This window comes from Mus caroli, unplaced genomic scaffold (genome assembly GCF_978045245.1).
Source record: "Mus caroli unplaced genomic scaffold, Mus_caroli_1 scaffold_17, whole genome shotgun sequence".
NCBI classification, from domain to species: domain Eukaryota; kingdom Metazoa; phylum Chordata; class Mammalia; order Rodentia; family Muridae; genus Mus; species Mus caroli.
Window position 1 is genome coordinate 59,946,059 of NW_028227272.1, and position 17,414 is coordinate 59,963,472.

The following is a 17,414-nucleotide window of genomic DNA, read 5'->3' on the forward strand; positions in this document are numbered from 1 at the left end:
GATGGTCAGGAAGATGAACAGCCCAGTGAAAAAAAGCAACAGTCATGACAAGGAAGAGACTTTTGGAAGAAGCTATTATGACATAAGAGCTGAAAGACAATGGGGTCAGGATCTGAGCGATAGCAACAGAGGATGTATGTGTATTTTTGAAAAGCTAGAAAAGTCAATACAAGGAAAGGGGGGGGGGTGAGCAGAGAGATAAGAGCAGAACAGAACATCAGTAGAAAAGTAGGTGCCATGGAAGAGATGCTTTCAGAAACTCTCTACTATTCCCAAGAAGCAGGGTTTAAACAACTGGGACACCCAGTTGAGTGAAACTGCCCTCAGGGGATCAGCAGCCTGGAGAAGCAGACACATAAAACAGAAGGCAGCAAAATATTAGGCTCAAGTAAAAGTGGGCCCTGAAAGAGAATGTGCATTTACATTCAATTAATTCTCCTCAGGATGGTCACGGCTGGGAACAGAGTTTATTGAAGAGGAGACTACAGGGCAAAAATGAGTCTTTGGTGGATCAGGTGTGTAATCCTAGCAATTGAGAGGCTAAAGTAGAGGACAGCTAGTTCAAGGCTAGCTTGGGTTACTTCCTGTCTCCTGCTGTTTAACAACTTCAAAGAAACCATACCTATTCTAATCTGCACTGTAGGAGTAGGGGACACCAAGAAGCCAGAGTCTATCCATAGCATATGCATATTAATAACACAATCTCAAACTAATTAACATGCATTAAAGAAATTTAACATAAACAAATAACCTGGAAAAATTTAGACTTCAGAAAGCAAGGATTTTCTACTTACCTCCTTGGATTCCCTTTGCTGTGGCTGTTTTACCAGCATTATCAAGGCCGACCATCACAAGTGTCACCTTTCTTAAAATAATAAAAGTTTAGATCATTTTCTTTGTTCATTTAGTGTGCAAGGCTTTATCAGTTCAAGCAACATTTAGTGAGTATATACTATATACCAGACAACAGTGGTTCTCAACCGTCCTAATGCTATAACCCTATACAGTTCCTTATGTTGTGATGACCCACAACCATAAAATTATTTTCATTGTTCCTTCATAACTGTAATTTTGGTACTGATATGAATCATAATGTAAATCTCTGATATGCAGGATATCTGATTTGCGATCCCTGTGAAAGTGTCATTTGACGCCCTCAAAGGGGTTGCAACCCACAGGTTGATAACTGCCATTCTAGTGGCTAGGAACTATGATGATAAATAAATGAATGTTTCAAAAGCAGAGTTTATGAAGCTGCCATCTCTCTTTTGTCCTCTAAGCAGATGTTATAAAATATATGTCTAGGTGATAAGGAAGAAACCAAGGAAGGGATGAAAAGGGAGCAGCTTATCAGTATAAAGGACTCGTCTCTCTAGTGCTATCTAGTTAGTGGGCCACGAATTACTGCAAGTTGTCTCTCTTAGGAAACATGAAGAATCCTCATCTCTGTATTCAGATATGCAGGGCCATGCTGAATAAAATTCTTACATACTACATAATAACATGCTTACTACCTGAACTATTAATATATTTAGGAGGAAGCTTTCTAATGTTACAAAGTATAACACATTTGCTCTCCACAGAGTGAAAAGACCAACATACGTCTAGTTCAGCTTTGCAGGTGAAGAAATACAAGCAGTGGTGCCCATAAACCTAAATAATTGGTCAAAGATTGCACAATGAATCAGCTAGGCAGTCACAGCCAGCACTCAATACTAACTTCTAGTAACTTCATAAACATGGTATATCCTGGTCCTACTAACCTGGAGATTCAGGCCCCTAGTAAAGCTTATCCCTGGGCCAGGGTGATCTTTGCACAATGTAAAGTGTCGAACAGCACATCACCATTGTGGATTTAGGAATGGAACTGCTTGGAGAACACAGAAAGAAAGAACTACAGCATAGCTGCCATACTAAGCCCACAGGATAGAACAGAAAGTAAGCGAGAGCTCTGGAGGGCACAGAAACAGGGGCGAAACATTATTAATGCTGCTGACCATGTTATCTGTGACTTTTAGCTCCTTATGTATTCATGGTGAATACATGACGTAAGATACATGCTCCAGACACCCTCCACTGGCCTTAGAAGGCATTCCAGGCTAGACAAGCCTCAGGGTACTTTAGATGATCCTAAAACTATTTTTCCTAAGACATGGAGGTGGATGTGAGCACCTCCTGAGTAACTCAGCAAGAACCCAGTGATTGGTGCAGTGTGGGACTCATAACAGTTCCTTATACGAGGTGTGTGGGAGGCTGTGCTGTGAATAGTGCAAATATAACCTTTCATTTGTACTCCACACCCATGCTGCATTCTGTTCCCAGCTATACAATCACACTATTTGGCACGATTTCTGAATCTACTAGGAGGCCCCAATCAAAAGCCTCTGTCCAATAGTGTTTGGTAAAAAGTATAGCAGGCTAAACTTCACAACATGTAGACAAGCCAGCAGGGATGGGCACCAGAGGATGACGGTAGCTGACAGGAGGTAGAGACATAGATGAGAGCCATGGGTCCCAGTTTCTAGTAGAGTTCTAGGAATCTGCCAATCCCTAAGAGCTGAAGTTACCAATGCTCAAAAGCTGTAACAGCCACCACTGTAAAGGTCAGAAATCTCAACAACGGGGCTGGGAGGCGGGTGAGTCCTAGGACCTTTAGCTAGCGGGTGCTCACAGCTACTACTGCCATCTGCTGCTCAAAGCTAGGAATTACACAGTGCTGCTGAGGCACTTGCTCAGGGAAATAGCCTTCAATCTCAGCATCTAGGGCTGTTAGTGATTGGCCTCTGAAGCCTGGAGTGCTAACCCCCTTGTTGTTAGCACTTAGAGCTATGAGTCTTTGAATCTATCATCCTAGCTCAAGTGCATTTGGCACTCAAAGGCCTACATAAAACAACACTGCAACCACCTGCTGGGGCATTCCAAGTAGGCCAAAAGAAACCCAGGCATCATTTGTATTAATAATATAGGCATACTCATTTCTCACTGACAATCATCTTAAAGAATGCTTAAAACAGAATTAAGATGACAGTAAAGGGTATTCTTTAAATTCCATATGTGGCTCTCTTCGATCTGGACCTTGATTTTGCCCTCTCTCAAATTCTAGATGTATTCACAATCCACAGTCATACTCACCCCCTACCAAAGCATCCTAAGCACCCTAGACAAACACACACACACACACACACACACACACACACACACACACACACGAAAAGGAGAGAGGCAAAGGTGTCAGGCACTTGAGGAAGAGATCACAGGCTAAGCCTTCCAAAAGCCAAGCTGATCAATTATCAAATAACCATTGATACTTGATAATCATGAATGTAGAAGTATTTAAAATAAACCTATCTATCAGCTATCACCGTAACAAACCACAAACTCACATAAAGTCTTTTTAAGTTTATATTTTATGGCAAGAAAGGAAATAGTATAATGAATTGAATAGGTATGAATCATGTTGTGTGTTAGAAAGTTGTTACATATTATGGGGAAAAAGGAATAACAGATGAAGTAAGCATGAACTGAGAGTGGAAAATGGAGGTTAGGGGGTTTCACACAGAGTGATTATGGCAGGCCTCCTGCAGAAGGTAAGATAGAAGCAAGACCTTGAGATCGTTAGCCTCACACACACACACATCCCCACAGGGCACCACAGCTGGTGTAAATAGATAGACTGTGTGAGAAGACTACATGGTAACATTGACAAAGGACAGAAAAAGGCCAAGAGGTCAGGGACTCATCCAAAGCCACATTACATAAGGCTTATGGGCATTAGCAAGGACCCTGGCTCTTAGATGACTAAGATGAACTTATTCTGCATGTTGGTTTCCCTTACAAGTCAAGAATCTTGGTCTTGTAAGTGTTTCAAACCACTGTGGCAAATAAGTAGAAGTCACAACTACACTAGAGTCAGCAAAAAATAAAAAGAAACATCACCAGACCCTGTCCCCAAGCAGCCACTGAAGAGGCCAGTGGGAAAGTCAAAGAGCCCCACCACAAATGATGAAGAAAGGGATATGATGTTGTATGTAACATATGTTGTTTCTATGCATATAAAATTATGCGAGCATTGTCAACTGTGAAAAGAATGTGTTTACTTTCTAAGAAACCTATGATGTACATGGTATACACACATTCTTGCAGCCCAAATAATCACCCATATAGAGCAAGAATAGAAGCCCACATTTTCTGATTGCTTGTGTCATTTATTCTAAATGGTGTGGATTCACTATCAAGAAAAATAAAACAAAAACAAACAAAGAGAGGATCTTCACCCTCTTATTCCTTAGAGCCTAGCAAAGACATCAGGAGCCTGGGATAATTTCAGTGATGTGGATACTTATTATAAAACGGAAACAGCAGCAGGACCGTGGAGAGAGCTGGCAGCAGAGCCTGCTCTACGAGTCTCAGACTGCTTTGTGAACAAGACCACAGAGGCTGAACTTCCTAATAACACTGTGGTATTCTTTCTATACTTCTTAAGAGTGCCCACAGCCCTCTCGCATAGCTCACGGTTTGAAGGCACAGTTTCTAGCTGGTGGGATTATTTAGGGATGATCCAGGAAACTTTGGGAAGTAGGACCTCCCCCAAACACTGGAGGAAGCAAGCTTCTGGGGATGGGCCTTTGAAAGCAGAGCATCCCTGGCCACTTCCTGAGTATGTGTGTATGAGTGCATGCATTTAATATTTTTCTAATTAATTCATTAGAAAACTAATTAATTAGTTTTCCATGAGTGGTTTTGTCTGAATGCATATATGTGTACCATGTGCATGACTGGTGCCCTCAGAGGCCAGAAGAGGTTGTCAGGTCCCCAGGAACTGGAACTCTAGAAGGTTATGAGCTGTCCTGTGAGTGCAGGACTTGAATAGTACTCTCCTCTGTAGGTGCAGCAAGTGCTCTTAACTGCTCGGCCAAGCTTCCAGCCACATGTTCTCTTTTCTTCCTGAGCCGTGGGTATGTGAAGAGCTGAAATTCACCACAAGCTCTCACAGCCATTTCTGTTCACATGCTTGGGACCATGCAACTGTGTAGAAAGCCTCGAAAATCATAAGCCAAAATAAATAATGTCCACCGGAAGTCCTTTCTAAAGATACTTGGCCACATCTATAAAATATAACTGTTTTTAATCAGTGCAGTCAAGATAACCCACCCCTGCTCGCTGAGCACGACCAGATGTCCATCTCACAGGGACAGGATCTCCAGATTCTGTCAAGTACACAGTTAAAGCTAACCATCACACCTATGAACAGTATTCACTGGGAGGGGCGTGAGGGATCAAACTTAGGCACTTACGTATGCTGTGCATACACTGAGCTACATTCACAAGCCTGTGAACATTACTCTTACCTTATGAGTCTATTCAAGACAAACATCCAAAATGCCCTTCAAAAATATAAATAAATAAAACATTTTGGAGGGCTGGAGAGATGGCTTAGCAGTTAAGAGCACCAACTGCTCTTCCAGAGGTCCTGAGTTCAATTCCCAGTAACCACATGGTGGCTCACAACCATCTGTAATGACATGTGATGCGCTCATCTAGTGTGTATGAAGAGAGCAATGGTGTACTCATATAACAATAAATAAATAAATATATCTTTTTCAAAAAAGATTAAAAAACACATTTGGAAACTATAATACTGAGCCTGGCACAAAATAATCCTCTATGATTTTCTATTTTTACTTAAGAATGCGTGTAATTTTTAAGATTATGATTTAAGATAACTTGAAAAGAGGCTTCTCTGACTTAAGGTAACTTTAGGTAACTAACTTTAGGTAACTGACTTTAGGTAACTCTCTGACTTTAGGTAACTGAAGGCATGGTGAATAAAGAGTTAATGTGGATAAAAATCATAGCATGAATGAACTACAACATTTGGTATTTTACAGAATGGGTTTAATGGTTAACAGCCATCTAAAACTCAAAGTCTGTGCAAAATAATAAAGGTGCAATACTACTTTGCATACTAAAAAGTACATGTTACTATAGCTTAAAAAACATGGTAAATTATCACTGGGGACAGTTTGGCTGTGGTGTTCTATGACAAGAGAGAAATGAAAGATCATCTTTTAGCCTTGTGATCACACTAATCAAACGGACAGCTCTTCAAACAGGAGAAGACAGCATATAGTACTCATGTGGGTCGATGGAGTCTAGAAAACCTGCCACAGGCAATAAGATCAATCATTCTGTCATTTGTTCAGACAAGAGCAATAAAAACATTAGGCATTATGGACACAAAACTGCCCAAACAAGATTTCTACCCTAAAATGCCTCTCCAGTGACAATGACTAAAGCATAAATATTTAGTATACTGGGGCACTATGATAGCTTAAATGTTCATCTACTTCTTTTATAATTCTCCAAATGCTAATGTTAATTGTGCCATTTATATATTCCAAGTAATGTAACTTAAATTGTCATTTGATCCCTTATAACTTAAAAGAGGAAATTTGAATAATAAAATCAAATGCTCAATAAGAGAGAGAGAAACAATGAGCTGGAGAGACAGTCTGAGCAAAGGGGCCTTATTCAGCCCAGAGAGAAGGGTAAAAGAATGTCCGTAAATCATGTTCTGCCTGGGCGAGATGGTCAGGGTGGAGAGCCCCGGGCAAGGGGAAGGCTGAGTGTAGAGGGAAGAAGTTAAAAGATTACAGACTGGAAACCTAGCAAGAGAAGACATCCTCGCCTTCTGTAGTTAAAAACAAAACAAACAAACAAACAAAATGCAGTATTAATGAATACATCTCAGAATAAAAACTGCAATAAATTTTTCAATATATAATATATATATATATATATATGTGTGTGTATATATATATATATATATGCCAGACATAGTGGCATACACCCAATCACACCACTTGGGAGCAGAGGTGGGTGGATCTCTGTAAGTTTATGGCCAGCCTGGTCATATACCATAATTCCCTGTCAGCCAGATTTATATACTGAGATTCTTTTTTTTTTTTTTTTTGGTTTTGCGAGACAGGGTTTCTCTGTATAGCCCTGGCTGTCCTGGAACTCACTTTGTAGACCAGGCTGGCCTCGAACTCAGAAATCCGCCTGCCTCTGCCTCCCAAGTGCTGGGATTATACTGAGATTCTTACTCAGAAAAAAAAAAAAAAAAAAGGAAAAAAAATACCACCAGCTCCTAAAATAGCTCAGAGGTAAATATGCTTGCTACATAAGTCTGGTGACCTGAGTTCAATCCCTGACACCCACACAAAGATGGAGAGACTTGACTCCACTTTGGAGATGTCATCTGACCGATCCCAATACACATATGCACTCTGCACTGTACACTATGAGGGCTGTGTGTGTGTGTGCACAAGCCCGTGCGCTTCTTCCTGAGTGCTCTGTAGTACTATAAGGTATAGTATGTTTATATTATTAATACACACAAGATAAGGTTCAAGGCACTCAGTTCAACTGACACCAATCTGTCATAGAGTCCTGCATTTAAGTCCTAATTCTGCAATTTCTGCACTGTATGGTCTTGGAACTGTATGGTCTTGGACACATTATTGCTCATAATCTCATCAGTAAAACACAATGTGGACAATGAACATGCTTGTGGATAAGGTGAAAATTAAATTAGAAAAAGCAAATAGTGTCTGCATGACCATGGCACACAAGAGATGCTCAGTCTGAAGCTATTCTCAAGACAGGCCTGAGTGAGAGCCAGTGAACCCCCAGCTAGGCCCATAGTCTGCAAGAGGGTTAAGTCATTCCCCATGCTCATTCTGGCAGGTGCTTGCTGTCATAGCTCAAGTGTAAAACGGAGAGATCTTGACTAGGTATTTGAGTCACATAAGTGACAGCTTAATCTATCACAACACAAGAAACAACCCAGGAAATGCACAAGACACAGGCTAGAAGACAAGGAAGAGGAGAACACATTAAGCTTGGAATGGTGGTGGTGAACCACTGAGAGATTTCACACACCTGAAATCACAGCCTTAGGGAAACTGAGGCAGGAGATTTGTACAGTGACCAGCCCAGGGCACTTGTGAGCAATTATCTCCATAAAGAAAGAAGAAAAGGAGGTGTCTTGACTCACTACCTGGAATTAAGTACCTCAGACCTGAGTGGTCTCCATTCTTCTCAGCCACAACTAAGGCTTTGATTAAATACCATGTCTCCAAAGTTCAAAGGCGTTTCTCTTTTATCATTTATCTTCATGCTGTGCCTTGAGCAAGGGAGGTACAAGACACTCCAGGCTAATAAGAAGTAAGCCCGCAGAGGTTCTCAAAGGAATATTTATCACACAGTGTTATCAAAACAAGAACAGACACTTCAGTATTACAGAGTAACCTGACCCACATTTATCTTAATTATCTACTCACTTTTATAGATGCATACCAAATTAGGTATCCAGGGACAAAGGCTCCATTTCACAAATATAGCCTGGATTTTTTTCCCCATCCCTTTACACACCTTAGTTCCTACATCTGTGGCTAGGCTTTAATCATGGCACTAGGAAGTCAGAGGTAGTTGCTCCCTTGAGTTTTCAGCCACCCATATATCAAGGTCCAGTTCAGCCAAAGCTATATAGTGAGGCACTGTCTCAACCCATACCCTTCCCACTAGAAAGTAAAAAAACAAAACAAAACAACAACAACAACAACAAAAGTATACGTTTATTTAAAAACAAATCTAACCAGGGTATTTCCTGGTTAAAAATACAGAATCAAGTTCACATTTGGTAGTTTCTTCCTTCCATCCCCAAACAAATGGCCATGATACCTTCTGTCCCACATGGTCACCCCAAGTAGCTCTTCATGGACTCCTCAGCTAGACCTTGTCCTCTTCACCTGGGCAGCACTGCTGAGTAACTCACAACTCTACTTTCCGATTTCCCCCAAACTGAAGAAGCACTAAGAGAAGCTAACTCATAGGATTGCAAGTTAAGAAATAACTATATTGAACTTAATTCATTTAAACTTTTTCATCAATAAATTGTATATTCTCTGACTGAAAATCAATGAAAAAAGTTGACATGTTTATGGATTGAAGGACTAAACAGAAATATTTTAAAACTAAAGTGATTCTAAGGAATTAGGAAATAAAAGGAAGCAATCGAGACACTAAACATCTGATTATATAGTTGCTCAAGTATTTGCCTCAAGGTGGAGATTTCTGTAGTATGAGCGAGTGTTCATATTTGATGTTACTCAGTTGGTGTAGTGGCTAATATACTCCAAAATTGAGTACATGAAGACATCTTACTTCAGGGTTCCTTTTTATCTAACATATATCAAAAATAATACTGGGGAAGGGCTGGAGAGATAGTTCATCACTTAAGAGTACATACTATTCTAGAGGAGCCAGACTTGATTCTAAATACCCACAGCAAATGCCTCAAAAACACCTATAACTAGAGCTCATGTTATGGATATGATTAAAATATATTGTGTATTATGAAACTGTCAAAGAATAAATAAATATGTCAACTTAAGATAATACTTAAACTGAAATGATTACGTAAAAGTTATTTCTAATGTTAAAAATATTATATGTATCAAAGATATAATAGTTTACTCAAATACTTGAAGGACAAAATGTGACACACAAAAACTACATTTCTGAAAATATTTTAAACTTCATGAAGCAAGTTCTAAAATTTGAACATAAATACAAATATGTGTCTCTGGTATTTTTTTAAAATACAAAATCCCACTATTTTTATTAAGCATAACCAAGAAGTAGACAGATAAAAAGAATGTCAGACACTCCGGTTTAGCAGGCAGCACACTAGATAATCCTTGCTAATCTGTATGTTAAGATTAACTAGGAAATTAAGACCTCAGCAACTTCTATAAATGGTCTAGATTTCTTTACATTCATTTGGGAAAAAAAAAAAAAAGTAACTGCAGGGATCTATGCCCTCCTTGGAAACAATGACAGCATACATGACAAAGCACAGCCCAGTCAGCTTTCCTGGACACTGGTGTCCAGCCTGTGTGCTACCTGAAGCTCGTCTTTCTGGATGAGTTAGTGAGCAGCAGTTTACTCAAACATTTGAAATACAGCTTTGGCAAATGAAGATGCTAAAATCAAGATGGGAGAAAAATTATTTTCAAGTAGCAAGGACCTGTGGAAGAGGCGAAGGGATATGAACAGGACACACAGGACACTTCAGGATGAGTAACTATGTCTTTGAGATTAAAACTTATGTGTGATACTAAAGGCAGATAGCTGAAAATCTTGAGCAGCTGACCCAGGTTTAAAACAACAACTGTTTGTTGTTTTCTATAACTTTTGTTGTCAAGATGATTTTGTTAAATTACTATTACTTTTATGATTTTAACTGGGCCCTTCTTGATAGTAGACACATAAAAATCATAAGATATATACATATCTTCATATACTAATAAAATGGCAAGCCTCTCTTCTAAACTCCCCTGCCTCTTCCCTGACCTGACAAGCAGGAGTTTGCGGCTATAAAGGGTGGATTCTGACAAATCCAAAATGAAGACAGAGATACCATACTTTTCTCCTATTTTCAGTTACACACAGGGTAACTAAAATAGGCCCCAAATAGTCAATGTCTTGAAGTAAAAACAGCCTCTAAGTACTTATTATTGAAAGGCACACACATTGTCACGGTTGGCACATGCACAGAGTAAAAGCACTTACATCTAAGCTAGAAATGGAGAAAGAAGGGCTTGGGTTCCACAATGCCCTCTGAAGTCACATCCCTGGTGACCTAACCCCCTTCTTCCACTAGGCTTCATCTCTAAAATTCAACTCTCTCCTGATGCCACCACAGTAGGGATGAAGCCTTTAGCATGTAGACCATTGTGGGGCATTAAGCCAAACCACAGCATGTGATTAACTGTGCGCAAAAATTACTAAAAAGTTCTACAGTGGAGTCCTAACTTTTCTACTGTGTGTCCTACTAGTACAATGATGGCATCACCCCCTCTGCCATGCCTAGGTGTGAACCACAGAACCACGTCACATGTTTATTCAGAATATCCATGCTCCATATGCTTCCCACTTATCAGCTATCCAGTAACCTTGTCAGCTAGCTGCTTTTTTCAAACGACTCTCATCTTACTTAATAGAAGCTCCAAAGTCGAAGGGCATCCAGAGCTGTCTTATTATTACAGTACATTGCCATAATCGGCCAATTTTATTATTAGTTATAATTGTTAAGGTCTTACTATACCAAATCTAGAAGTTTGGTTTTTTTTTTTTGTTGTTGTTTTTTTTTTTTTGGTTTTTCGAGACAGGGTTTCTCTGTGTAGCCCTGGCTGTCCTGGAACTCACTTTGTAGACCAGGCTGGCCTCGAACTCAGAAATCCGCCTGCCTCTGCCTCCCGAGTGCTGGGATTAAAGGTGTGCGCCACCATGCCCGGCTTCCAAAGCTAGAAGTTAAACCTTACCCTTGGTGTGAGTGTGTTCATGTCTGTATGTGTAGTATTGTATATGTAGAGTTTATATTTTGGTATTACTCCATTTCAGACATCACTAGGGGTCTCTGGAAGTATCCCTTATTAATACATGAGAAATATTCTATTGAATATAGAGCCTTCTAGGACCCACTGGCATAGGAGAACTAATTATAACTTAGTATTATTTAGTATAACTTAGAATTACTCTTCACTTCTGATTTGGGTAAGAAGACAAAATAAATTGGCTAACATGAGATACAGGTGAATCAACAGGAACTTGTGACTGGGAAACAAGACGGCACAGGCCTAATCATGGATGTGTTGAGACTGAGAGTTCTGCAGAGGTCCCTGTAGACCAGGAACATGGTCCGTGTGTAGCTGAAAGCCTAACACAACATCTGATTGCACACAGAGTGAGGGCATGTCATGGAAAAGAGAAGAGAACGTTGGAGAAACTTTAGAAGACAGACAAGGAAAGCAAAGATGGCAAAGTAAGGTAGAAGAAGCAGGCAATAGGAAAAGAAGAAAATTCTGAAAAATTGAAAAGATGTTCACACTTCAAAAGATGGTAAGAGCCCATTTCAGGCAAAAGTCAAAAAGAATCCATCACATTTAGTAATCAGGAAGTAACTGGTATAAGAACTCTTTAAAGGGACAGGGCAGAAGTCTGTTATTCAGAGTTATGGAATCCATGAAAGAAAAAGATGTGTGGACAGGATGAACTCTGAACTGAGAATTCCAGGGTAAAGGAAAAGAGTTGATACTAGTGGCTGCAAGGGTAGAAGGTTATAGAGGATGGCAGAGAACACTGTCCTTCCAAGGACATCCTCAGCCAAGCCTCTATGTGCACACGTTACTTTACACGGAGGTAATTTTGGACATGATTAATGATGGGGAGCAAGGCTTTGACTGTACAAGCAGATCTGATGAGCTCACAGGGCCCATATAAGGCCATTATAGCATAGTGTTGTAACTGGTTTCTGCTATGAGCTTTGAAGGAAGAAGAACAGGACTATGAACCAAAGAATTCAGATAGTCTCTTGAGGTTGAAAGGGCAATAGAAAGTGGATTCATCCCCTAGAGCTTCCCAAAGGTATACAGCCTAACAGACCATTTTTAACTTCTGATCTTAGAACCTAATGGTAATAAAGTTGTGTTGTTTCAAGCTACTCCACTTACAGATGTGCTATAGCAACCATGGGACGCTAATAAGATGAGTTTGTTTTGGTTAGGCAAGAAAGGCCTGAAAACCTATTCTTTAGAAAAGGATGCAAAAGAAGCTCAGAAGGCTAAAAAGAAAAACAACTTCTGAATTTCACAGCAAAAGTGACACAGCTTATCCCACAAGCAGCGTCTGTGGTATATAGAAGATCTACTGATTTAGGTAAGTAAGACATGTCTACCTGTAAAACAACTAAAGTAAGGAGATGGAGTGCAGGGAACAGGCTTAAGAATTAACCTTGGAGAGAAATAGAAAGCTCTTTTTAAAGAAAATAGGGGCGGGGAAGGCAAAGCTATCTCCTGAAAAACATAAGCTATCAACAGAAGACGATTTATTAATATAGAATGTGTACCAATCAGGGTCACTCCTTGGCTGAGTGACAGCTTGCTGCCATTGTGATGATAATTCTTCATTGTCAACCTGACGGGATCTGGAATCACCTAGGAGACACACCACTGAGTGTGTTTGTGAAGGTGCCCCAAGCAGATTTAACAGCCCTGAATGTGAATGGAACTAGGCCTTCTAAAGAAAAGGGGAGAAGGGAAAGGCAGCTGAATGTCAGCATTGTCTGTTTACAGCTTCCTGACCCCTCAGATGTGGGAGTCCTGGCTGCACACTCCCTCCACCACCAACTCTGATTCCCTTCCTCCCTGGAATGGTGTTCTCCTAAATCTTGGGCCCAGAGAAATCCCTCTAGTCATAATTTGCTTCTGCTGGGTTTGACAACAGCAACAAGAAAAATAACCTCAGCAGCTATGCCTCAAATACTTGCCCAGATTTCCTCTCTTAAGATGCTCTAACAAATACATCATCAACAACATGGACATGGGAAGATGCTAAGACTTCTAGGATTCCAATTCCAATCTAGCAAACTTAAACACTATCCTGAGAAACATGGAAGACAACACCTTAACCAAGTGGTCAAGGTTAACCTTCCCAGCAATAAAACATACTGGCACTACCCACTCCTTGATATGACATGCTGTGATTATGTGCACCGTAGGGCCACTTGCCTAAGAAGAAGGACATACCATCTCTGCAGTATTCTTCCCCAAGATGTACGGCCTTTACTCAAATTATAAGGAACTAAAAAGCAAATTGAGGGATATTCTGCAAGCAAGCACAACCTCAACCTCAAAAGCCCTAAGCAATGTTATTCAGAGGAACCTCAAAGATGGCAACTCTTACAGACTGAGGAAGGTGAGAAAAAAAAGAGCAAATCCTAAACACACACACACACACACACACACACGTACACACCAAACGAAAGAGATGAAGACTATATGTGGGAAAGCAGGCACACTTGCACTACAGCATGCAGTTAACAGTATTACACTGAGGCTGTTTTCATGGTTGTTCTAAATCTCAAGAACATCCAAACTAAAACTCTAGCGCTGTACTACATGGCTCCTATTGGGACAAGTCTGTGGGTTTGATACTACAGTCAACCGAACATTGACTTACGCAGCCTGAAAGCCTAGGTTCAGGTTCTGACTCAGATGATTATTCTTTGAAAACTGGCTGGGTTCCTGGGCTTCATTACTAATCCAGACAGGTGCCTTAATACTGGGTCTCAGTCTCCTGCCTGGTACATATCAAGCAAATCTACTACACCCAGTGGACTGTGGGTTATCATTAAACAAATGAAGAACTGCGTTTGATGAGAGAACTTTCAGTGAAGAGTATAGAATCTATTATTCTGCATAGTCTGAATTAAAAATCATTACACTTTCCTCTCACATTTGCAAATATATTTTAGAATTATATAAAAAAATCTCAACATCAAGTAGCACATCTAAAACTTAAAAGACTTAAAAAAAACCTATGAACATAATAGAAGCAATTTCTCATGAATTATGTAAGTCACAAAAGCAAAGCATTTTAATTTTTATAACCAGCTTACTTGCTTCTACTTGCTTCTCCTTTATTCCAAAAAAAAAAAAAGTAATTAGAACTCATGCGAAGATCATTTATGTAAGCACAGTTATTGGTAACAGATGAGCAAATGATAGATAATAATTGATAAACATCTCTTCAGTCACCATTACGAATCAGGCATTAGGCAAGGACACTGAACACTGAAGTTAGTCATAATCTAAAGTAGCATGAGATAACAGAAAGATAATGCAAGTCTTACACTGGTTTAAATTATCTAACAACAGAGAGAGAGAGAGAGAGAGAGATTGCTTAACTCGGTAATGCCAGAGTTATCATTTCAACATCCAATGCTCTTTAAACAGTGCTATAAAACCTCCCATGTCCATACATCTCTTCACTTAACAGCACCTCAATTTAGGTAGCACAGAGCTAAGTGTCACCTATTAAGACAACCCCCGCCGGGCGTGGTGGCGCACGCCTTTAATCCCAGCACTTGGGAGGCAGAGGCAGGCGGATTTCTGAGTTCGAGGCCAGCCTGGTATACAGAGTGAGTTCCAGGACAGCCAGGACTACACAGAGAAACCCTGTCTCGAAAAACCAAAAAAAAAAAAAAAAAAAGACAACCCCCTTACAATTCAGATTTCTAAGGCTGAATCTTAATGATGTTTTGCTAGTAAAATCCAGTTACCTCTTGTACTTAAAATTCAATACCTCTTCCCCTACCTAAATGGTTTGTTCTCTAAACAAAGCTCAAAGACCACGCTGTTATTACTGTGAAAAATGACTACTACAAATGATGAATTTAAAACATCTGGTTATTCTCATGTTCCAATACTCTCCTACAAAATCATTCTTTAAAAGCAGAGGAAAGTATGAGAGGGAAAATGTTAAGGCTTTCAAGTCTAAGTAGAAGCTATAAAATCAGCCAAAATACTAGAGCCAATCAGCGCACAGAGTGTGGAACACACCTTCTTACTGGCGATTCTATCACTTACACTTAAAACATTCAAAGCCAGAGTCAATAAGGGGGAGGTGAAGGGCAGGGAGAATGCCAAGTTTTGCTTAAAGCACATTTCTTTCCCAAATATAGGTATGTGTTTTCCTACAAATGTGTGTAGTGTTGCTTTTCAGACGTATTCTTTAAAGAACTGTTCATCTTTGTGACGTATCTGTGAAGGTTGGGATTTAAAAAAAAAAAAAAAAAACACTTCACTAGATTTTTGTCTATGGTCCAATTCCAAGGCCTAAGTAGGAAAAGTCAATAGTTATAAAGAGAAACACACTCTATAGTTTGGGCTTCTGGATTTCAGAAACATCAATTTCCCTGACTCCACCCTAGCACAGTGCCTGTATATGTTTCTTGACAGCATTTAATGAATAAACCACCAAGTAATATGCACTGAACATTCACACATGTACTGATGAAAAAAATGAAACATGAAGCAAGAGACCTTCCAATTAGAAGGTGATACTAGAATGTACATGAAAACTTCAGCTAAATTACAGCTAAGAAAACACTACCTTTCACACACTTTAATTGAGCCCAACACTTCTTAGGCACAGATATTATCCTCATTTAATAAATAAGGAAGACGGGCCAAATACAAGTTGACTCATATAATTAGTAAGGAATAGAGCCAAAAAGTCAAACAAAATAGAGTGTGATTGTGTTCTCGGATGTGTATGAAAGAGATGAGATGGAGAAAGCTACAACGGTGTGTGTGTTTATTAGAAAAACTGTACTTCACAACTCTCTTAGGAAACATCTCCACTACAAAAGACTTTGAAGAAAAGTACAATGGATAATTATGTCCCTCCTTCCCCTCTCCACACAGACATGCTCACACACGCATCTTTCTAAGAAATGTCAAGCAATTCAAAAATACATGTATAAAACTTAGTCAAGCAGACATAAGAGGAGCTAGAAGTCTTGAACTCCCGCTCCAGGGATGGTCCCATCGGGAGGGGCGGTATCCCCCAGACCTGGCCTACTCCTCTCCCGCCTAGGGAAGAGGCGGTGCCCGGCCTGGCCCAGGGGTGTGGTCGTCCCCATCCCTCAGGGCAGCGGGCCTGCGCCCTAGCCTACCTGACAGGCTCCCGCCACCGCTTGAACAAGTTGCAGCAGTTGGCCATCAGACTGAACATCCCAGGTCTCTCCTCCCGCCACCTCCCATCCGAGCCTCGGGAGGAGGGGATGAGCCCCGAGCTCCCCGGCCCAGCTCAGGGGCCACGGCCTCAGGCTCCCCTAGTGTGGACCGGAAAGAGGGCAGGCCGGGAGGGCGGTGACCCGGACAGATCGCGGGGTCCGGCCCCTAACCGAGTCCGCCAGCCGCCCCGGGACAGCCTGAACACAAGCTCAGGAACACCGTAGCGGCGTTAGTAGGACTCCAGAGAAAACCCCCGCGTCGACGTGCTGACGTTCCTGAAGCTCGGAAGACCCGCCCTCGGAACCTCCTACCACACGCTTCTCCAATCAGAGGCTGCAGAACTACGTCCCGGGCTTCTGAGCGGCCGAAGACTCCTTGCTCCCCGCCCCCTGTCAAAGGGCGGAAAGAGGAAGTAGGCGTGGTCTAGAAGAAAAAGGCGGAGCTCCTGGAAGAGGGCTCTGGTAACTAGGCAACCGGAGCGTCTGTAGATAAATCTAGCTTTCCTGGAGAAATCTCACACTAGCCCTGTCTCTATTCAATCAAAATGCATTGCCTGCCAACCTTTCTGTATCCTGTTCATCTCCAGTACCTTAGATGAGACCTAAAGACCTCTGATGCTCTGCGTGTTTTGTTTTGTTTTGTTCTGTTTTGTTTTGTTGTGCAGTAGGGATGGTGATCCTCTGGGGCTAAGGCCAACTTTGACTGAAGAACTCAGGAACAAAACACCGAGACAATTATAAATTAAAGACAAACTAGGAAAACTCGTTT

General features: G+C 40.8%; 1 protein-coding gene across 3 annotated transcripts in view; it reads right to left on the reverse strand.

Moving 5' to 3' along the window:
• Positions 1 to 16,916, reverse strand: part of Arl13b (ARF like GTPase 13B) — a 53,132-nt gene extending 36,216 nt beyond the window's left edge. For 2 of the 3 annotated variants that reach the window (XM_021184840.3, XM_021184841.3), the window contains exons 1-2: positions 16,586 to 16,916; positions 795 to 865 (exon numbers count right to left, since the gene is read on the reverse strand). In XM_021184840.3, coding sequence (XP_021040499.1) covers positions 795 to 865; positions 16,586 to 16,644 — 130 coding nt within the window. In that variant the 5' untranslated portion in view covers positions 16,645 to 16,916. The remainder of the gene's footprint in view (positions 1 to 794; positions 866 to 16,585) is intronic. The other variant, XM_029470726.2, reaches the window with a different exon arrangement.
• Positions 16,917 to 17,414: the final 498 nt, after the last annotated feature.